The 16,805-nt window shown below is 41.9% G+C and overlaps 1 protein-coding gene across 2 annotated transcripts in view; it reads left to right on the top strand.

Moving 5' to 3' along the window:
• Window positions 1-12,239, top strand: part of GALNT7 (polypeptide N-acetylgalactosaminyltransferase 7) — a 74,365-nt gene extending 62,126 nt beyond the window's left edge. For both annotated transcript variants that reach the window (XM_010840246.1, XM_010840245.1), the window contains exons 9-12: window positions 2,001-2,219; window positions 4,499-4,597; window positions 5,467-5,595; window positions 9,815-12,239. In XM_010840246.1, the coding sequence (XP_010838548.1) occupies window positions 2,001-2,219; window positions 4,499-4,597; window positions 5,467-5,595; window positions 9,815-9,952 (585 nt within the window). In that variant the 3' untranslated portion in view covers window positions 9,953-12,239. The remainder of the gene's footprint in view (window positions 1-2,000; window positions 2,220-4,498; window positions 4,598-5,466; window positions 5,596-9,814) is intronic.
• Window positions 12,240-16,805: the final 4,566 nt, after the last annotated feature.

Here is a 16,805-nt window from a genome sequence, read left to right on the forward strand (position 1 = left end):
CCCACCCCTCAGGCCATCTCCACTCCCCGTCAGGGTTATTCCCTTGGAAACTGAATCTGATGTCTGCTGCCTGCATAGACCCTTCTATGCGGATGGCTGTCAGCTGAGAGGTGACATGCAAAGTCCCTAAAAACGAACACTGGTGTCACCAAGAGCCGGCACTTTGTGAGAGCTGAGTGTGTACAAAAATCTAAATGCTTCACGCAGATTCACTTCTTAATTATCCAAAGGAGTTTCCCTGGTGGCTCAGACGGTAGAGAGTCTGCCTGCAATATAGGAGATGCAGGTTCAGTCCTGGGTCGGGAAGACCCCTGGAGAAGGAAATGGCAACCCACTCCAGTATTCTTGCCTGGGAGATCCCATGGACAGAGGAGCCTGGCGGGCTACACAGTCTTTGAGGTCGCAGAGTCAGACATGACTGGAGCGACTAACACACTTTTCACTTTAAATGGAGAAATGGAGGCAGCTTTTCTCTCAGTGAATCCTGCATCCAGAGATGGTAACTGACCTCCTTGAGGGCTCCACACACACCGTGGTTTGTCACATAGCTGTGTTGCCCTTTGCTGCAAGTCCCGACCCCAACTCACTAACCACTCCCTCAAACCAAGCCAGCCCTGTCCCCCCATCCCAAATAGTTAAATGTTCCTCCTTTTTGTTACTGTAACCTTATACATATGCCCTGAATTCTTCATGTTCATGAGTACCTAGAAGACACGGACTGTGTCTAACTTTGGATGCATTTGCAAGAATTCAAAATATTTAGCAGTAATATTGTGCTCTTTTAGGAAGCTGCCACTTAGAACTTCTTGAGCCCACAGGCTTTTGCAGCAACAGGCCCGTGGCCAGGCAATCACCCTTTGATAGTTACCTTGTAGCCAAGAAAACATTGAATCTGAATACTAGATGTTCCTGCTCCTGATATAGAATGGTCACCTTGGCCAGCGGGCCCAATGCAGCCCCTTTTAGTAAGTAAAGTTGCGTTGGAACCAAGGTCTGCTGTTGCTTTGCATGTTGCCTGTGCTGCTTTCTCACTGCAGCAGCGGAGATGAGTAGTAGCGGCAGAAACATTATGGCCACCCAGCTGAAAAGACGGACTCCCAAGTCCTTTATGAAGTTTACTGCCAGCTGATGTCCAAGTGCGAGGACCTCACTGGGTCTGGACTACATCCATTCACACCCGCATTCAGTACAACGGCAGAAGTTAGGTCTTAGTTATCACATGTCAGCTTCCTTGATTGTTCTTCGGTTGCTTTTCAGGATGCACCACTGGGACGTGGGGAGGGGGAAATATCCACTTAATTCTGGGCTATAGTGAAGTGGTTCAGGTATAGCTGTTACCAGACAGGCAGAGGCGCCTGCAGGAATGTGTCTGAGTGAGCAGAGCTGTTGTTTATCCCTGTGGTTTCTGCAGGTGCAACAGTGTGGTGCTCAGAGAGGAGATTGTTCTGGGCAGGGGCAGGGGACAGGGTGAGGGGGTGGGGGTGGTTCCAGCCAGCTTCTCACAAACCCTGTCTTCACTCGGCTTCATCAGCAGGAGAGAACGTATTATCTCAGAGCATGTAACCTTTTTAGGGCTCCCCAGGTGGTGCAGTGGTAAAGAACCTGCCTGCCAGTGCAGGAAACGCAGGTTTAATCCCTAAGACAGGAAGATCCCCTGGAGAAGGAAATGGCAGCCCACTCCAGTGTTCTTCCCTGGAGAATCTCATGGATAGAGGAGCCTGGTGGGCTACTGTCCATGGGGGTCACAAAGAATCGAACACGACTGAGCAGCTGAGCACACATGCACATGTGACCTTCAGCGCAGTGACACCAGATTCTGTGTCCACCACTCTTTGGTGGAACACTCATGACAGTGACATGCCAGGGTCATGAGCTCGCTTGCACACAATTAAATATACAGTCCTCTTGAAACGAGTGTGTCATATTTCATATGTCAGGAAGAGACTGTTTATGATAGTACAAATATTTTTATAATAATGTTCATTTCTTTTTTTCCCCAGAATTACGTTAGAGTTGTGGAGGTCTGGTGGGATGAGTACAAAGACTACTTCTATGCCAGTCGCCCAGAATCGAAGGCCTTGGCATATGGGGATATATCAGAGCTGAAGAAGTTTCGAGAAGATCACAACTGTAAGAGTTTCAAATGGTTCATGGAAGAAATAGCTTATGACATCACCTCACACTACCCTCTGCCACCCAAAAATGTCGACTGGGGAGAAGTAAGTGTCAGCTGGGTGATCATGTGTGTGTTTGGAGACTGAGCTCAGGAGAAAGCAGAGTGAGACGGAAATGTTGGGGAAGAGAGAAGAATTTGAGGCGGGGAAGTTTGGTGGAAAACAAGGCAAGTGAGTGGAAGGTGTGGGCCAGGTGGACAGCTAGTTTGGTTTTATCGGGTTGGCCAAAAAGTTCATTTGGGTTTTCCATGCAGTGTCACAGAAAAACCCGAATGAACTTTTTGGCCAAACCCGATATTTGCCCAGCACATTAGGTGGCAGCCATGGTGAGGAAGTTGCCAGTGAGGGTGCATGGGAAGGGCTCAGGAGGGCACACATGGTCTGGTAGACACCCCAGTGGGCTGTCCGAGAGACCTCGGGCCCAGAAAGGAGGCTACATGTAGATCTAAGGATGTGACGTATATTTGGAGCCTGCAGCACGTTTCATGGGACTGAGTGAGAAGAATGCAAAGGTAAGAGGCTGGATCTGTCCCTGAGGAGCCCCAGCCCCTAGAGAAGCAGGTAGGGCAAAGCGACCTGACCTTTTTGGTAAGAGGTCAGTAGTTTGGGTAGCAGGATGTGCTCGATCTCTCTCTGCTCCTGTGTCCTAACAGTTCTCTGTCCCATATTTCCGTCTTCTATTTTGATGAGCTGTGTTTAACTCCCAGCTGGACCAGAGCTCCTGAAAGCCCAGACTGCATTTTGGTTTGGTTATCTTTTGCTCTCGAGAATTACTCACTAGCCTAGAGCCTTCTGTGTGGAAGGGATGAATTCTCTTGGTGAGCTTGCCCAGTAGAGAATTCAGAGCCCACCCTTCACACGCTGATGGCTCTCAGATGTCCACCTTTAACCCAGACCTCTGTCCCAGAGCCCCGACAAGCACATCCAGCTGCCAACGGATGCCAATAGTGATCTCTAATCAAGTTATAAATCTGTAGTAGTATTTCCAAAAAGGGAGATTGTTTTTGTACAAAACATGCATTCCAGAGATGGAAGCACATGTTTGCCACGTACTTAGAGTATATACAGTTTGTCCATAGGTGGTCTGTATTATTTGTCAGCTATAGCTTGACTCCCCGCATTTGACTCAGTGGTAAAGAATCCACCTGCCAAAGCTAGAGATGCCAGAAACCGGGTTTGATCCCCGGGTGGGAAATATACCCTGGAGAAGGAAATGGCAACCCACTCCAGTATTCTTGCCTGGAGAATCCCATGGACAGAGGAGCCTGGTGGGCTACAGTCCATGGGGTCGCAAGGAATGGGACACGACTGAGCACACATGTTACAATGGCAAACCACTCCAGTACTCTTGCCTGGAGAATCCCAGGGACAGAGGAGCCTAGTGGGCTGCCGTCTGTGGGGTCGCAGAGTCGGACACGACTGAAGTGACTTAGCAGCAGCACAGCCCAGCCTACTGGTCATAGCTACCCCTCCACCTCTCCATGAACCCCAGCCCCTGAATACAGCTGTCAGGCGTGAGAGCCTTACTTCCCAGGATCACTGATGGTCTAGATACTTAGGGCCAGTGTCTGTGACCACTGTAGTCAGGTCCCTTTGCTCTGCCTCTCATGAATCTGAAATGGTACTAATGATATTTTTTTTATTTCTTTCATCTTTTATCGAACTTTATAGGCCAAGGTCCTTCATTGAAATGAGCCCCTTCCAGTGTTGACTTTCAGACCATAAGTGGTTTCACGCTATCTAACCGGTGGCTTTTTAAAATTAATTAATTAATTGTTATCATTATTATTGTTTTTTGACTGGGCTGGTGTTGGTTGCTGCACGGGCTTTTCTCCAGTTGCAGCCCACGGGGGCTACTCACTAGTCGTGGTGCATGGGCTTCTCATTGCAGTGGCTTCTCTTCTTGCGGAGCATGGGCCTAGTTGCTTCTCAGTATGTGGAATCTTCCCGGACCAGGGATCAAACCCGTGTCCCCAGAATTAGCAGGTGGACTTCTGTCCACTGTACCACCAGGGAAGTCCTAACCAATGACTTTTCAAGTGTAAACAATCTTATAAATCTAAGAACAACAGGAAACCCTCTCTCTTTGCATGTAACAAAATTGCTTCACAAATAAATATGATAAGTAGGAAAAAAAAAAAAGACCATAAGTGGTTTGAGAGATGACTATAGCTCTGTGTTCTAAGAGGCCTAACAGGACAGTAGGTACCAGGCTGCACATGTCCCACCCTCCATGTGGACCTCAGCCTCAAGACAAAGTTCTCTGACCTCCTGCTAGAGCTTATCAGAATCTAAACCTGTGACCCTTCGTTCATTTCTTTCAGATCAGAGGCTTTGAAACTGTGTACTGCATCGACAGCATGGGGAAGACCAATGGAGGCTTTGTGGAGCTGGGCCCCTGCCACAGGATGGGCGGGAATCAGGTACACCGCTGGCTCAGGCTCCCAGACGCAGCTGGTGTGCACTGGGAGCCAAGGCGCTGACGCAGCACAGGCTGTAGCCTGTTTTCAGTTTGGTAACTGTGATTGTTTGATAAAGTAAAACATTCTGTGAAAAGCCAACAGTGCTGAAGCATTTGCTTAAATGAGGGGATAAGAGCAGTATTGGTTTTTATGTAAGCAACCGAAATCTAGAATTTGTGTCTCATATAAGAGACTAGAATATGTTCTTGCTTGAGTGTATAATTGTGTAAGCCTCACTCCCTAACAGTTTTGTTTGTTCAGCTATTGTTCAGTTTTCCACATATTCCCCCCAAGAAGCTGGGATGTTATTACCAGTCGTGTTCCCAGGTGGTTCAGATGGTAAAAAATCCGCCTGTAATGCAGGAGATGCGGGTTCATTCTCTGGGTTGGGAAGATCCCCTGGAGGAGGAAATGGCAACCCACTCCATTATTCTTGCCTGGGAAATCCCATGGACAGAGGAGCCTGGCAAACTACAGTCCATGGGATTGCAAAGAGTCAGACATGACTGAGAAAGGCAACCACATATTGTCTTCCCTTCCTATGTGAGTATTTTTCTTGTCTCTAATTTAGATGGTGATACATTATCAGGTCTGTTTCCACATTTTCATTTTCTTACACTGTTGGTGTGATTAAAATCTTAACGACCGATTCTGTATCTAAAAGGCTAAAGAACATAAGCTTTTAATAGTTAGAAGCAGTCTTCACTACCATCAAAATGAGTAATTCCTGTCTTTGGACTTGCAGTTCTGAACATACAGAAATGTGATAGAGAAATAGGGTAGTCATTGAGTCTAATTATAAGAGTTGGGTTTCTTTCTTTTTTAAATAGCTTTTCCGAATTAATGAAGCCAATCAACTCATGCAGTATGACCAGTGTTTGACGAAGGGGCCTGATGGATCCAAAGTTATGATTACACACTGCAATCTGAATGAATTTAAGGAATGGCAGTACTTCAAGGTATTCTGTGTCTTAGTTCTGAAATACATGCTGTTTCATTTTAATATATGGAATTGAGACATGTAAACGTTAAAACCTGCATTCTCACTGGCTTGCATTTCCCTCTCATTTTCCTGATCACTGGAGAATCACCGTTCGATAACAGAGCACCCCTTTTATTCTCTAGTACAATGTCATCACGGACAGGTACCACCCAGGGTCCATGCAGACCCACTGTTCATTTATCCACAGGCAATCATCACCATTGTTCTAATATCAAAATCTGATCTTTTTAATCTAAATGATAATATATATAATTTTAGTGAATGGCTTATTTATATATACATAAGTATATATAGTTTTAATGAATGCCTCGGTTAGTTTAACTTTTAAAATATTGCTGCCTGTTGTCCAGCAGGTGGCGATAGAGATGAACAGGTAACGTGTTGGATTCCAGGCTTCACAGCTTCTCCTCCTGGCTGTTAAATGCAGGATAGGTGTTGCCTGTTGCTTGTTTTAAAAGCCACATTTAGTTCTTCATTTGACTCTGTGGGAGCAGTGTTTCTATTTCAGGTGTGAATTTTCAATGTTGTATGCCAAGTTGAGGATTCCAACATTCGAATGGTACTCTATAATTTTCGAAGTCTAGACTTGGCTAAAGTAAATCAATTTATTGTGAAACAAAAAGTTGAAAAAGCTCCCCCAAACTGAAAGAAGCTGGCAGCCCTTAACTTTCTGTACACATCTTGTATTTGTTGTCATGCCCTCCCTGCCAGAAAACACTTGTTTGCCATGTAGTGACGATGTTAATGGCCTAGCTGAATATTCCCAGTTATGGGAATTATATATGTTGCATAGATAATTACCAAGAAGCGGTAAGTTTGTGTCAGTTGCTGATGTTAGGAAGAAGATTAATATAACTCCCAGAGAACAGAGCATTTATTTCCACAAAGAAAGATGAATAATAGCAGTAAAGCCAAGGGATGATTAGTTAACTAGTAAAAGAAGGTTAACAGATGCAAAAAAAAATGAGAAGGAATGGATAAAAAATGGGATACACATATTTTCGATACTATATTTTAAAGGGCACAGCACCGAATATCAGTTTGTGCATCAGATGTTACTATTAATAAATATTCACTGGGGCCTTTCAAAAAATAGCTAAAGCCCATGTAGAAATAAAAATAAGCAAAATGGGGCTTCCTTGGTGACTCAGTGGTAAAGAATCCGCCTGCCAATGCAGGAGACACAGGTTTAATCCCTGATCCGGGAAGACCCCACTGCCACAGAGCAACAAAGCCTGTGCACCGCAACTACTGAGCCTGTGCTCCAGAGCCTGGGAGCCCAGACACAGCAACTGCTGAACCCCATGCACCCTAGAGCCCGGGCTCCACAAGAGAAGCCACCCCAGTGAGAAGCCTGCTCACCACAACTAGAGAAGAGAAAGCTGGTGCCCTACAAGGAAGACCCAGATCAGATCAGATCAGATCAGTCGCTCAGTCGTGTCCGACTCTTTGCGACCCCATGAATCGCAGCACGCCAGGCCTCCCTGTCCATCACCAACTCCTGGAGTTCACTGAGACTCACGTCCATCGAGTCAGTGATGCCATCCAGCCATCTCATCCTCTGTCGTCCCCTTCTCCTCCTGCCCCCAATCCTTCCCAGCATCAGAGTCTTTTCCAATGAGTCAACTCTTTGCATGAGGTGGCCAAAGTACTGGAGTTTCAGCTTCAGCATCATTCCCTCCAAAGAAATCCCAGGTCTGATCTTCTTCAGAATGGACTGGTTGGATCTCCTTGCAGTCCAAGGGACTCTCAAGAGTCTTCTCCAACACCACAGACCCAGCACAGTCAAAAATAATAAATAAGAAACAAAAACAAGATATTAAAGAAATAAAGTGCCATAGGATAGGGAAAGAGAGATTAATAGGAGGCTTTATTTCTGGTGAGTTTTGGGTAGGAAGTATCACTGCACGGGATCTTGAGGTGTGATAAGACTTTTCATGAAGGATGAATGCAATGACAAGTGAGCAGAGTCATAGCGTCTTAGTGTAGAGAATTCTAGGAGCTGGGTGTTTTCTGGTTCCCTAAGTTGTTCTCCATGGGAAAGAGCATGGAACTTTTTATGGTCTTTGGGGAGTGACCAACCTTAGCTGAGGATCACAGTGATAGCAAACAGTGGGTACTTTTAGGAAGATAATTCTGGAAACATTTTCAAGCCTGGACTGGTGAGCAGGAGGCCAGCTCAGTCAGCAGTTCTCACTCTGCTCCTCTGGACCCATTTACATCCTTACTAACTGCTGACACACTCCCAGGGAGATTTGTTATACAGCTTACAGCTAATGGGGTTTCTGAATTGGGAATTAAACCTGAGAACTGTTATGAGTATTGCTGTACATATTCATGTAAAAGTAATAGTCATAACCCTATTACATGTTAATATAAATAACACTTTTAATGAAAAATAGCTATTTTCCCCACCACAATGAGAAGAATGGCACTGTTTTATAGTTTCACAAATGCCTTTAGTATCTGATTTAATAGAAGAACTCTGGATTCCTATTCTGCTTCTGCATTTAGTTTGATGCGAGATGTTGTTCTAGTTGAGTATTTTAGGAAAATCCAGCCTTGTCTAGACATGCAGTTTGAAAACAAGGGATAATTTAATAGCCTTTTCAGATAATTGTGCTACACAAGGGTGTAGGTGGTGGTTTCTTTTTATTCATTCATTCATTTATAGCTATGCTGGGTCACCATAGCTGTGCCCAGGCTTTCTTTAGTTGCTGTGAGTAGGGGCTCCACTCTAGCTGTGCTGCACGGGCTTCTCATTGTGGAGCACAGGCTCTAGGTGCCCAGGCTTCAAACAGCTGTGGCTCCCGGACCCTAGAGCACGGGCTTCAGGAGATGTGGTGCACTTCTGGAGTTGCCAGGGGTTGTTGCTCTGCCACGTGTGGGATCTTCCTAGATCAGGGGACCTGTGTCCAAGTTATTTGCAATGTGGAATCTGGAATCCCTGTCAGTGAACATTTTGTCTTCTGTTGCATTAAAGCCACTTGTCTGTCTCAAACTTTGAATGGATCTTTTGTAACATCACACTTTCACAGCTCATTTGGAAAATATCGACTCACTAAGTCATCCAGATCTTCCAAATGATGGCACATTTCATCATATACTGCTCCTGAAATCACAAATATAACCATTTTTCACCAGAAAAGTCTTTAAATCTTGTGGTGCTGTCACATTCTTGATGATGGATACAAGTTTTCTAAAACTCAAATTTTTGCTTGAAAACTTAGGTTTTATCAATGGCAACAAATAACTGTCAGCTTTATATTGTTTTTCTTTTCCCCTTGAAGTGACAGGCTCACTTTATTTTCCGTAAAATGTCTCCCCAGCCCCAAGTTTGCATAATTGTAATCTGCCTGCGATTTGTCCTTTTAAGTCACATGACAAGAAAAGGCGCTCGTTCAGCCCTCAAGTCCAGCAACTGCCCATGTTCTGGCCATTCTTACCTACTGTCTCTCAGGGTCAAGTCTTAATAAAACAAACACGTTTTACTGCTTCATCAAGGACATTCTAAAATGAAACTGGCTTTTTTTCTAATTGTGAGTCTGTGGCTACGGAGAACGTGACCACTTGATTGATGTTACAGCCCCAGCTCTTTGACCCAGCATGGCTTTTGCACTGTCTGTATAAATGTCCATACAGTGGAAAAGACAGTTAAGGTCTTTGTATTATTAGGAAATTGTTTCGACCCTACAGACCCAATCTTAGCTAGTCTGAGGACTGCACTCTTGAGAGCTGAATCGAACCTCCAGCAGGTGACAAGGACTTGACTAAGACAAGGGCGGTGGGGATGGGAAGGGGTACAAGCCCAAGTCCTGCAAATGTCCATGTTCAGCTGGTGACTCGAAGGAAGGCGGGCATGCAGCCTGAGCTGCGCTGTCCTAAGCTCAGGACAGCTGGATTAGCTGGATAGGAACTAGGGGAGCTGGTCTGGAGGAGAAGATGATGAATTTAAGTTTGTATGTGTTGAATTGGAGGTACCCGCAGCACATCACACCTGAACAACAAAAGGATGTAGAAGACTGACAAGAGAAACCCAGAGTCTGGGGTGAAGCTGCTTCACGCCTGACCAATTTGCTTGAATTGTCTTCTTACGAAAGCCAGGAAGTGACCTGTCTAATGCCAGTGACAGCACAGAGCTCACGTGTAACGCTGTGTTTCCCTGTGTTTTCCAGAACCTGCACAGGCTGACTCACATTCCTTCCGGAAAGTGCTTGGATCGCTCAGAGGTCCTCCATCAAGTGTTCATCTCTGACTGCGACTCCAGCAAAATGACTCAAAAGTGGGAGATAAATAACATCCATAGTGTTTAGAAGGAACGAAAGAAATCAGTAACCTACCTACTGACACGTAAGCTTATACAGGACTGAAAGCCGCCTGAAACCTGCTGCAACTCTTGTCACCTGTACAGCTCCAAACCCAGAGGCTCCGCGGGCCTGAGGACGTTGACAAACTGTGATTTTTACAATAACATGATCATCTGCAGTTACTGTTTACAAAACTGCTTTTACCTTAAACTTTGTAGATGTTTACATCTTTTTTGTTTTGTTTTAAGATGCTGTTGGTAATCTGTGCGTTTAGCTCTGTTTTATTTAGAACAGAGTTAAAAGCATTGTTGTCTTCTTTGGGATTACACTCAGGGGTCTGAAAGGCAGTTTGATTTTTTTTTTTTTTTTAAACACACTTGAAAAAAAAGGTTGGAGTAACCAGACTTTCCTATGTAACTTGGTGATTATCAACCTGTTATGTCTTTATTTAATTTTACATCTTTTTGAAGCACTGCCACAGGTTATTAGCCAAGGTGGCCTTCCTCCACGGTCATGCTGCTTTTTTGAAAGGTGAATTTCAACACATTTAGTGCCTCTTTCATTTCTTGGTATACTATTTCAGGAGCTTTGAATGCAATTTGTAGGATGGTATTGATGGAATCGTTCGTTACCTGTCTGAGGACTGAATTTACTCGCCTCCATTTGCTCTGAAATTGAATGCTGTATGGCTCAAAAAACAAATGACAAGATGGAAAATCCAGGGCTATTCCAAAGAGTTGGAAGATTTGTGAGGCATTAACTCCTCTACTTGTCGGCATTCCATTGCCCTCTGTCAGTCCCAACTCCTAAGGCGGGAGGGGTTCCTACTAACTTGAGAAGAAAAGTCCTCTGACATTGAGGATTGGCTTTTCCCCATTACCTGTCACTTTAGAAAACTATTAATATTTCTCAGTTTTGAAACCTTGAAATGAGAGTAACACAAAGAACACAACACCACTGTAAACACATCAAAGGTTTGTTCTAACCAAGGTGAGAATTTCCAAACCCTTGTTGGATTAAGCCTTACAAGACTACTGTGTCTTATAACCTAAGCTGTGCAATTTATATAGTCAAGGCTGAATGGACCTTTCAGTTATTTCTTCATGAAATTCCCTGCACAGTCTTTAAATTTTAAAAAAGCCTATTGAAAAATACAGTTCATGAACAAATATGAACTCCTTTCTGTTCAGTTATCTGTTAGTTCCCTAGTGTTTCTTTTTTTTTTTTTTTTTTTTTAGGAAGCATATTTCTGTTAGTGTTTTTCCAATGAAAAGAAGACTTGTTTGAATTCACACATTTATTGAGATAGTATCTACAAGAGGAAAACCAAATACTGCAAGTGGTCAGTTGATTTTAATATCTAAATAGTCTCTTATACCCCACAAGATTAAAATGCTCCATCAGAGGCAAAATAAATAAATAAATAAAAAGAAAATTAATGAGGCAGAGAATGGCAAGTAAATTAGAGACTGATCCTGTTATCATGATCAATGAAAGGAATTCACAAACTACTACCAGAGAAAAATATATTTTACTAAAGCTTAAAAAAGAAAACAGAAAAGAGCACCTACATTTATTTAAAAAGAAAAGCCTACAAACTTGCTTCTTCCAAGCTTAGCTCTTAAATTTGGAGAGTCAAAGTTAAACATCTTAAACAGAGTTTTATTTATAATTTTGAATCGTCAATTTGTATTTTGCTCCTGATCTCTGATCAACCATTTGAGCTTTCATTCATCTCTAGGGATGTTTAAAAAGGAATACATTTCTATGCCTATATAACTGCAAAATAAATCAACCATAAGTAAGAAACTAAGAGAATTGGTATTTAATACTTGTGTGTTTGCAAGTAGGTCGCATTTTCCTTGTTGAATAGATTATAACCTTGTTAACTATGCATAGGCCTAAGAACAGTGGCACAGAAACTGTGCATGTAAATTTTAAATGGGTATTTTGTGCAATTCATTAAGATACTCTATAAAAAATGACTCTATATATTGAAATCAGAAACCTTACCAAACACAAAAAACATCAGAAGCTGCTGCCATAATGACTATTTTCTACTGTAGGCTGTTTTGGAAATAATTCCATATCCTTGCTTTGTAAGTTGATAATATCACTATGCATTTCTACTCATTTTATAAATTTGATTTATGCAGATTTTGATACACTGTATGTTTCTGTAGAAATTGTATAAATATTCAAAATTTTATTAGGGGTAAATTTGAGAAGTTTATGTATATCTTAATTCTGGGTTGCTTGTTTTTTAGGTGAGAAATAAATAAAATATTGTATTTTAATCCATGGGGTTTTCTTTTTTTTTTAGTACTTGTAATCCTTTTTTATATATATCTAAACACTGCATGTTTGAAGTAATTACTTGACTTTATTGTTTATAAGGGTGTGGCACAGCAGTAAAGAATCTACGAATGCAAGAGATGCAAGAGATGCAGGTTGAATCCCTGGGTCAGGAAGATCCCCTGGAGAAGGAAATGGCAACCCACTCCAGTATTCCTGCCTGGAAAATTCCATGGACAGAGGAGCCTGGAGGGGCTACAGTCCATGTGGTCGCCAAGAGTCAGATATGACTGAGAACACACACTCATTGTTTGCAAGATACAGTAGTATTGGTGCTTTCGAACTATGGTACTGGAGAAAACTCCTGAGAGTCCCTTGGACAGCAAGGAGATCAAACCAGTCAATCCTAAAGGAAATCAACCCTGAATATTCATTGCAAGGACTGATACTGAAGCTGAAGCTCCAATACTTTGGCCACCTGATTCCAAGAGCCAGCTCATTAGAAAAGACCCTGATGCTGGGAAGGATTCAGAGCAAGAGAAGAAGCAGGCGACAGAAGGTGAGATGGTTGGATGGCATCACTGACTCAGCTGACATGAGTTTGAGCAAACACTGGGAGATAGTGAAGGACAGGGAAGCCTGGCATGCTACAGTCCTTTGGGGCTGCAGAGAGTCGGACACAACTTAGCGACTGAATAACAGCAACAACCATATATTGAGTATATGCTTGAGTGTTGGTTAGAATTTGCTTAGACTACTCAGCTTATATCTAAAAAGGAAACATAAAGAATTATTTTTGCCCCGGTTGCTTATGTATAGCAGTTTTTTTAAGTCACTTACCAAATATAAAACACAACCCCAGCAACATATATCCTTGGCAGTGTATTCTCCTATACCATTGCCTATTAAAACCAAAAATTTAAGTAAAGTCTTAACAATCTTCTAGATCAACTAGATAAGGAAGCCTTCCCAAATGAAGTGAGAAATGGGCTATAGGACCTCATAGCACAACCCATGACACCTCAAGAGAAGGTACTGCTGCCAGCATTCCAGTAAGTGGCTATGTTGGTCTGGGAAACTCTCTCAGCCATTGTTGTGGCTTCACTTCTCAGCTGCTGTGCCTGAAAAAGTGATAGAGCACCAGCCTGGAGTGAAGGGATCTTGGACTATATATCATCATTTCTGGACAAGCTGTGTGTTGGTTTTTTTATTATTTTTTTAATCCACTTATAATTCAATGGAAGACCATGACAAGTACATGACCTGAGCCAGACGGCTAATGGATCAGTAATTGGGTATATGAATATTCATCCATGTGGAAAGTACTTTTAGAAGTACCGAGCCCTATGAGAATGCTTATTATTCAATAGAATCTGTTGAAAAAAAATTGGATAAAAGAGAGAATGATTTGGGAGGAGCACTGTCCCTGGGATTAGAGATTAATAGAAGGGTTGTTTCTAAGCTAAATTCAATAATTGCTTTGCCAATCTCAATTTTAAGATTTTGAAATGCCGATAACTGTGATTGGTATGTGCAGTTTTATAAGTGGATCAGGCCTTGGGCGTCTGAGCAGTGGTGGGATGAGGGCTCCTTAATTCTCATAACAGAATGTTTACAATCTGCTCATATGAATAGCATATACAGTGGACTTGTCTGTACTGGCATCCCTGTTTCATTACAAATTACTTGTGTTACCCTGGCAAGTTATCAGTGCTTCTCCATGCCTCAGTTTTCCCATTAGTAATATGAAGGAAATAACAGTGCCTATTTTATAGGCTTTTTATCAGGATTGTATGAGTTAACATACATGAAATGCTTAGAATACTTCCTGTCATGTAGTCAGAGTAATATAAATGGTACCTATTGTTATCTGGTTTCAAAGTCTTAAAATCAGTCGTTAATCAGAAGAACTAAGACAGCTATACTGCAGACCCTATAGGGCTCTGTGTATGTGTGTATGCCCGTCTTTCATATGTGACATGTCATTGCCTCCACTTTCCAAGTGAAGCGTTTAAGATCATAACTTAAGCTTCTTAGACTGGGGTTGAAATGGTTATCCACAAGGGAATAAATGGTTACCTCTACCTCACAGCATGTACAGAATGTAGTTTTCAGTGGTCTACTTTATCATTTAACTGTGCATCTGGAAGAACGTCTAAGAACATTCTTTCAATTATCTTTAAATGAAATTTCTCTGGGGCTTTTGATATGAGCACATAAACTCCAGCTGCCTTAATGATTAAGTGCCCAAAACAAAACTGAAACTTTCCGTAAAAAATAGAGATGAATAGGCTTCCCTGTCTGGCCATGGCACAGTAATTGTTACCATCCTCAACAGTATGCTGTTGTCCTAAACGGCTATAAAACTGGACAAAAAAATACGCAGCAGCTGTTTTCAGGAACTGGGTAACAGGCAAAGCAGACTGTGATAACGTGAGAGAAAGGAAGCACACAGGGTGAACCCGGGTTCAGCATGTCCGGCTGCCTGAAGAACTTTCCCAGCTACCATCCAGGAAAGCGGAGCTCAAGCCTTGGCAGCTGAGGAGGCTGCCCCAGTCAGCTGGGATTTACGGGACAAGATCACTGGAGGGGGCTGTGCTTGAAAGCCAGGAGAACTGTATAGCAATTTTTATACCAGTGTCATTTTTAACAGCAAAAACTCCAGGACAACCTAAATATCCATCAACAGGAGAGTGGATCAATTGTGGTATTGTCGCACAATAGACTGTTACAAGGCAATGAACATGAATGAACTGGTTGTAAACAAGACAGTAGGGCAGTGTCGAGTGAAAAAGCAATTCCCAAAAGACTTCATTCAACAAATATGTTTTGTAAAATTAAAGACAACTAAAACTACAGTAAGTCACACATGAATATGTGATCAAATATATGTGGATAAATAATATGGGATTAATAAGTGGTTACTTTATGGTTACCAGAGGGTAAAGGGAAGAGGTGAATGACAAATTAGGGGTATGGGATTAACAAACTAGGTAAAAATTGATAACCAACAAGAATTTACCATATAGCACAGGGAATTATACCCAATATCTTATTAACAACCTATAATGGAATTTGATCTGCAAAATAACTGAATTCACTATGCTGTACACCTGAAACTTAATACAATATTGTAAATCAACTATACTTAAAAAAAAAAAAAAGTTAAATAACTTGTCCAAATACCCAAATTTAGTATTGAAGTCAAGGACATAGCTCCAATATTGAGTATCCCCAGAGCTCTGTGGGAGGAATTTCTATTGTATTTTCCACATAACTAGTTTTCCTCTCCACTTAAGAGAGTTAAGAATCTCAGAAGTGAATCTGGTAGTCTTATTATGACAACTATATTATTAATATACATACATGTTATCATGCATACTTTTAGCTAATATTTATTTTTCTTACCACCAAGAGAAGTGTCTTGGATGTATTGCCTCATTTAACGTTCAGAAAAAGAAAAATCTGATTTTAACACCTGAGGAAACTGAAAGGTTATACGCCAGGTCTGATGTTACCAAACTGATCAGAAAAAAAGATCCTTGGGACCTCCCAGTGGTTAAGATTCCATGCTTCTACTGCAGGGGGATCAGGTTTGATGCCTAGTTGGGGAACTAAGATCCCACATGCTGCGTGGCATAGCCAAAAAATAGAAAAAAAATTTCTAATTAAAAAAAGTAATTCACTTAAAAAGAGAAACTGAGCCCTATTCAAACTGATCTGATTCTCAATATAAGCTCATCAGCTCACTTTTTTGAAATCAGCTCACTCTTAATTTCTTTCATAACTTTTTTCTTTGTATTTTAGTTTGTTCTCTGTATACGCTGTTTCAGCTTTACTGTAGAAATACAGAGAATTGAAGAATAACACATGAATATGATTGAATTGCAGTTTTGCTTAAAAGTTGTTTGCTTTTAATGTGAAATACTGTTTGTGCTCCTGAGCCGGTATTCTATTAGCTATGGTAACTCCTAAGATGAAGCTAAGAGAGGGTTGGGCCAAGTCCTGAAGAACAAGGGCCCAGGAGCCCAGTGACATTCCGTTTAGACTTCAGAGACTGTACAACTGGATAAGAAGTTAGATGAGTTTCCATACAGGGCGAGGGTTTCTAGACAACTGGGAAAATAATGCTTAGCTGGGAGGCCTATACATAAACTTTTACCAATACCCGTAACTCAAGTAAATATCATTAATATTACATTTACATACACTAATTTATAGGAGTAACCAATCCGTGACCCTTGACAGAATCTTACCTACAAACATGTTTTCTTTGAATTCAACATTTGAATTCACTGCCAATGTTTACAATTCAGACTACACATTTTTAAAAATATCTAGAATTCTGGTTCCACTTAAAATTTTGGGACATTTGGGATCTTAGACTCACATTTCCATTTAGCAACAGGACTGAGCTGAACAGTAGCTGTCACCTTTACCCTGGGCATTTATGCTTACAAATGTTTATAGATCACCTGCTCTTTCTGGCATGACGTGTACACAAATGGCTTATTTCTACAGATGTTTTATTTTTAAAAGGATTATATCTTATGCATTGGCAAAA

Source organism: Bison bison, unplaced genomic scaffold, assembly GCF_000754665.1.
Source record: "Bison bison bison isolate TAMUID 2011002044 unplaced genomic scaffold, Bison_UMD1.0 scf7180017864143, whole genome shotgun sequence".
Classification (NCBI taxonomy): domain Eukaryota; kingdom Metazoa; phylum Chordata; class Mammalia; order Artiodactyla; family Bovidae; genus Bison; species Bison bison.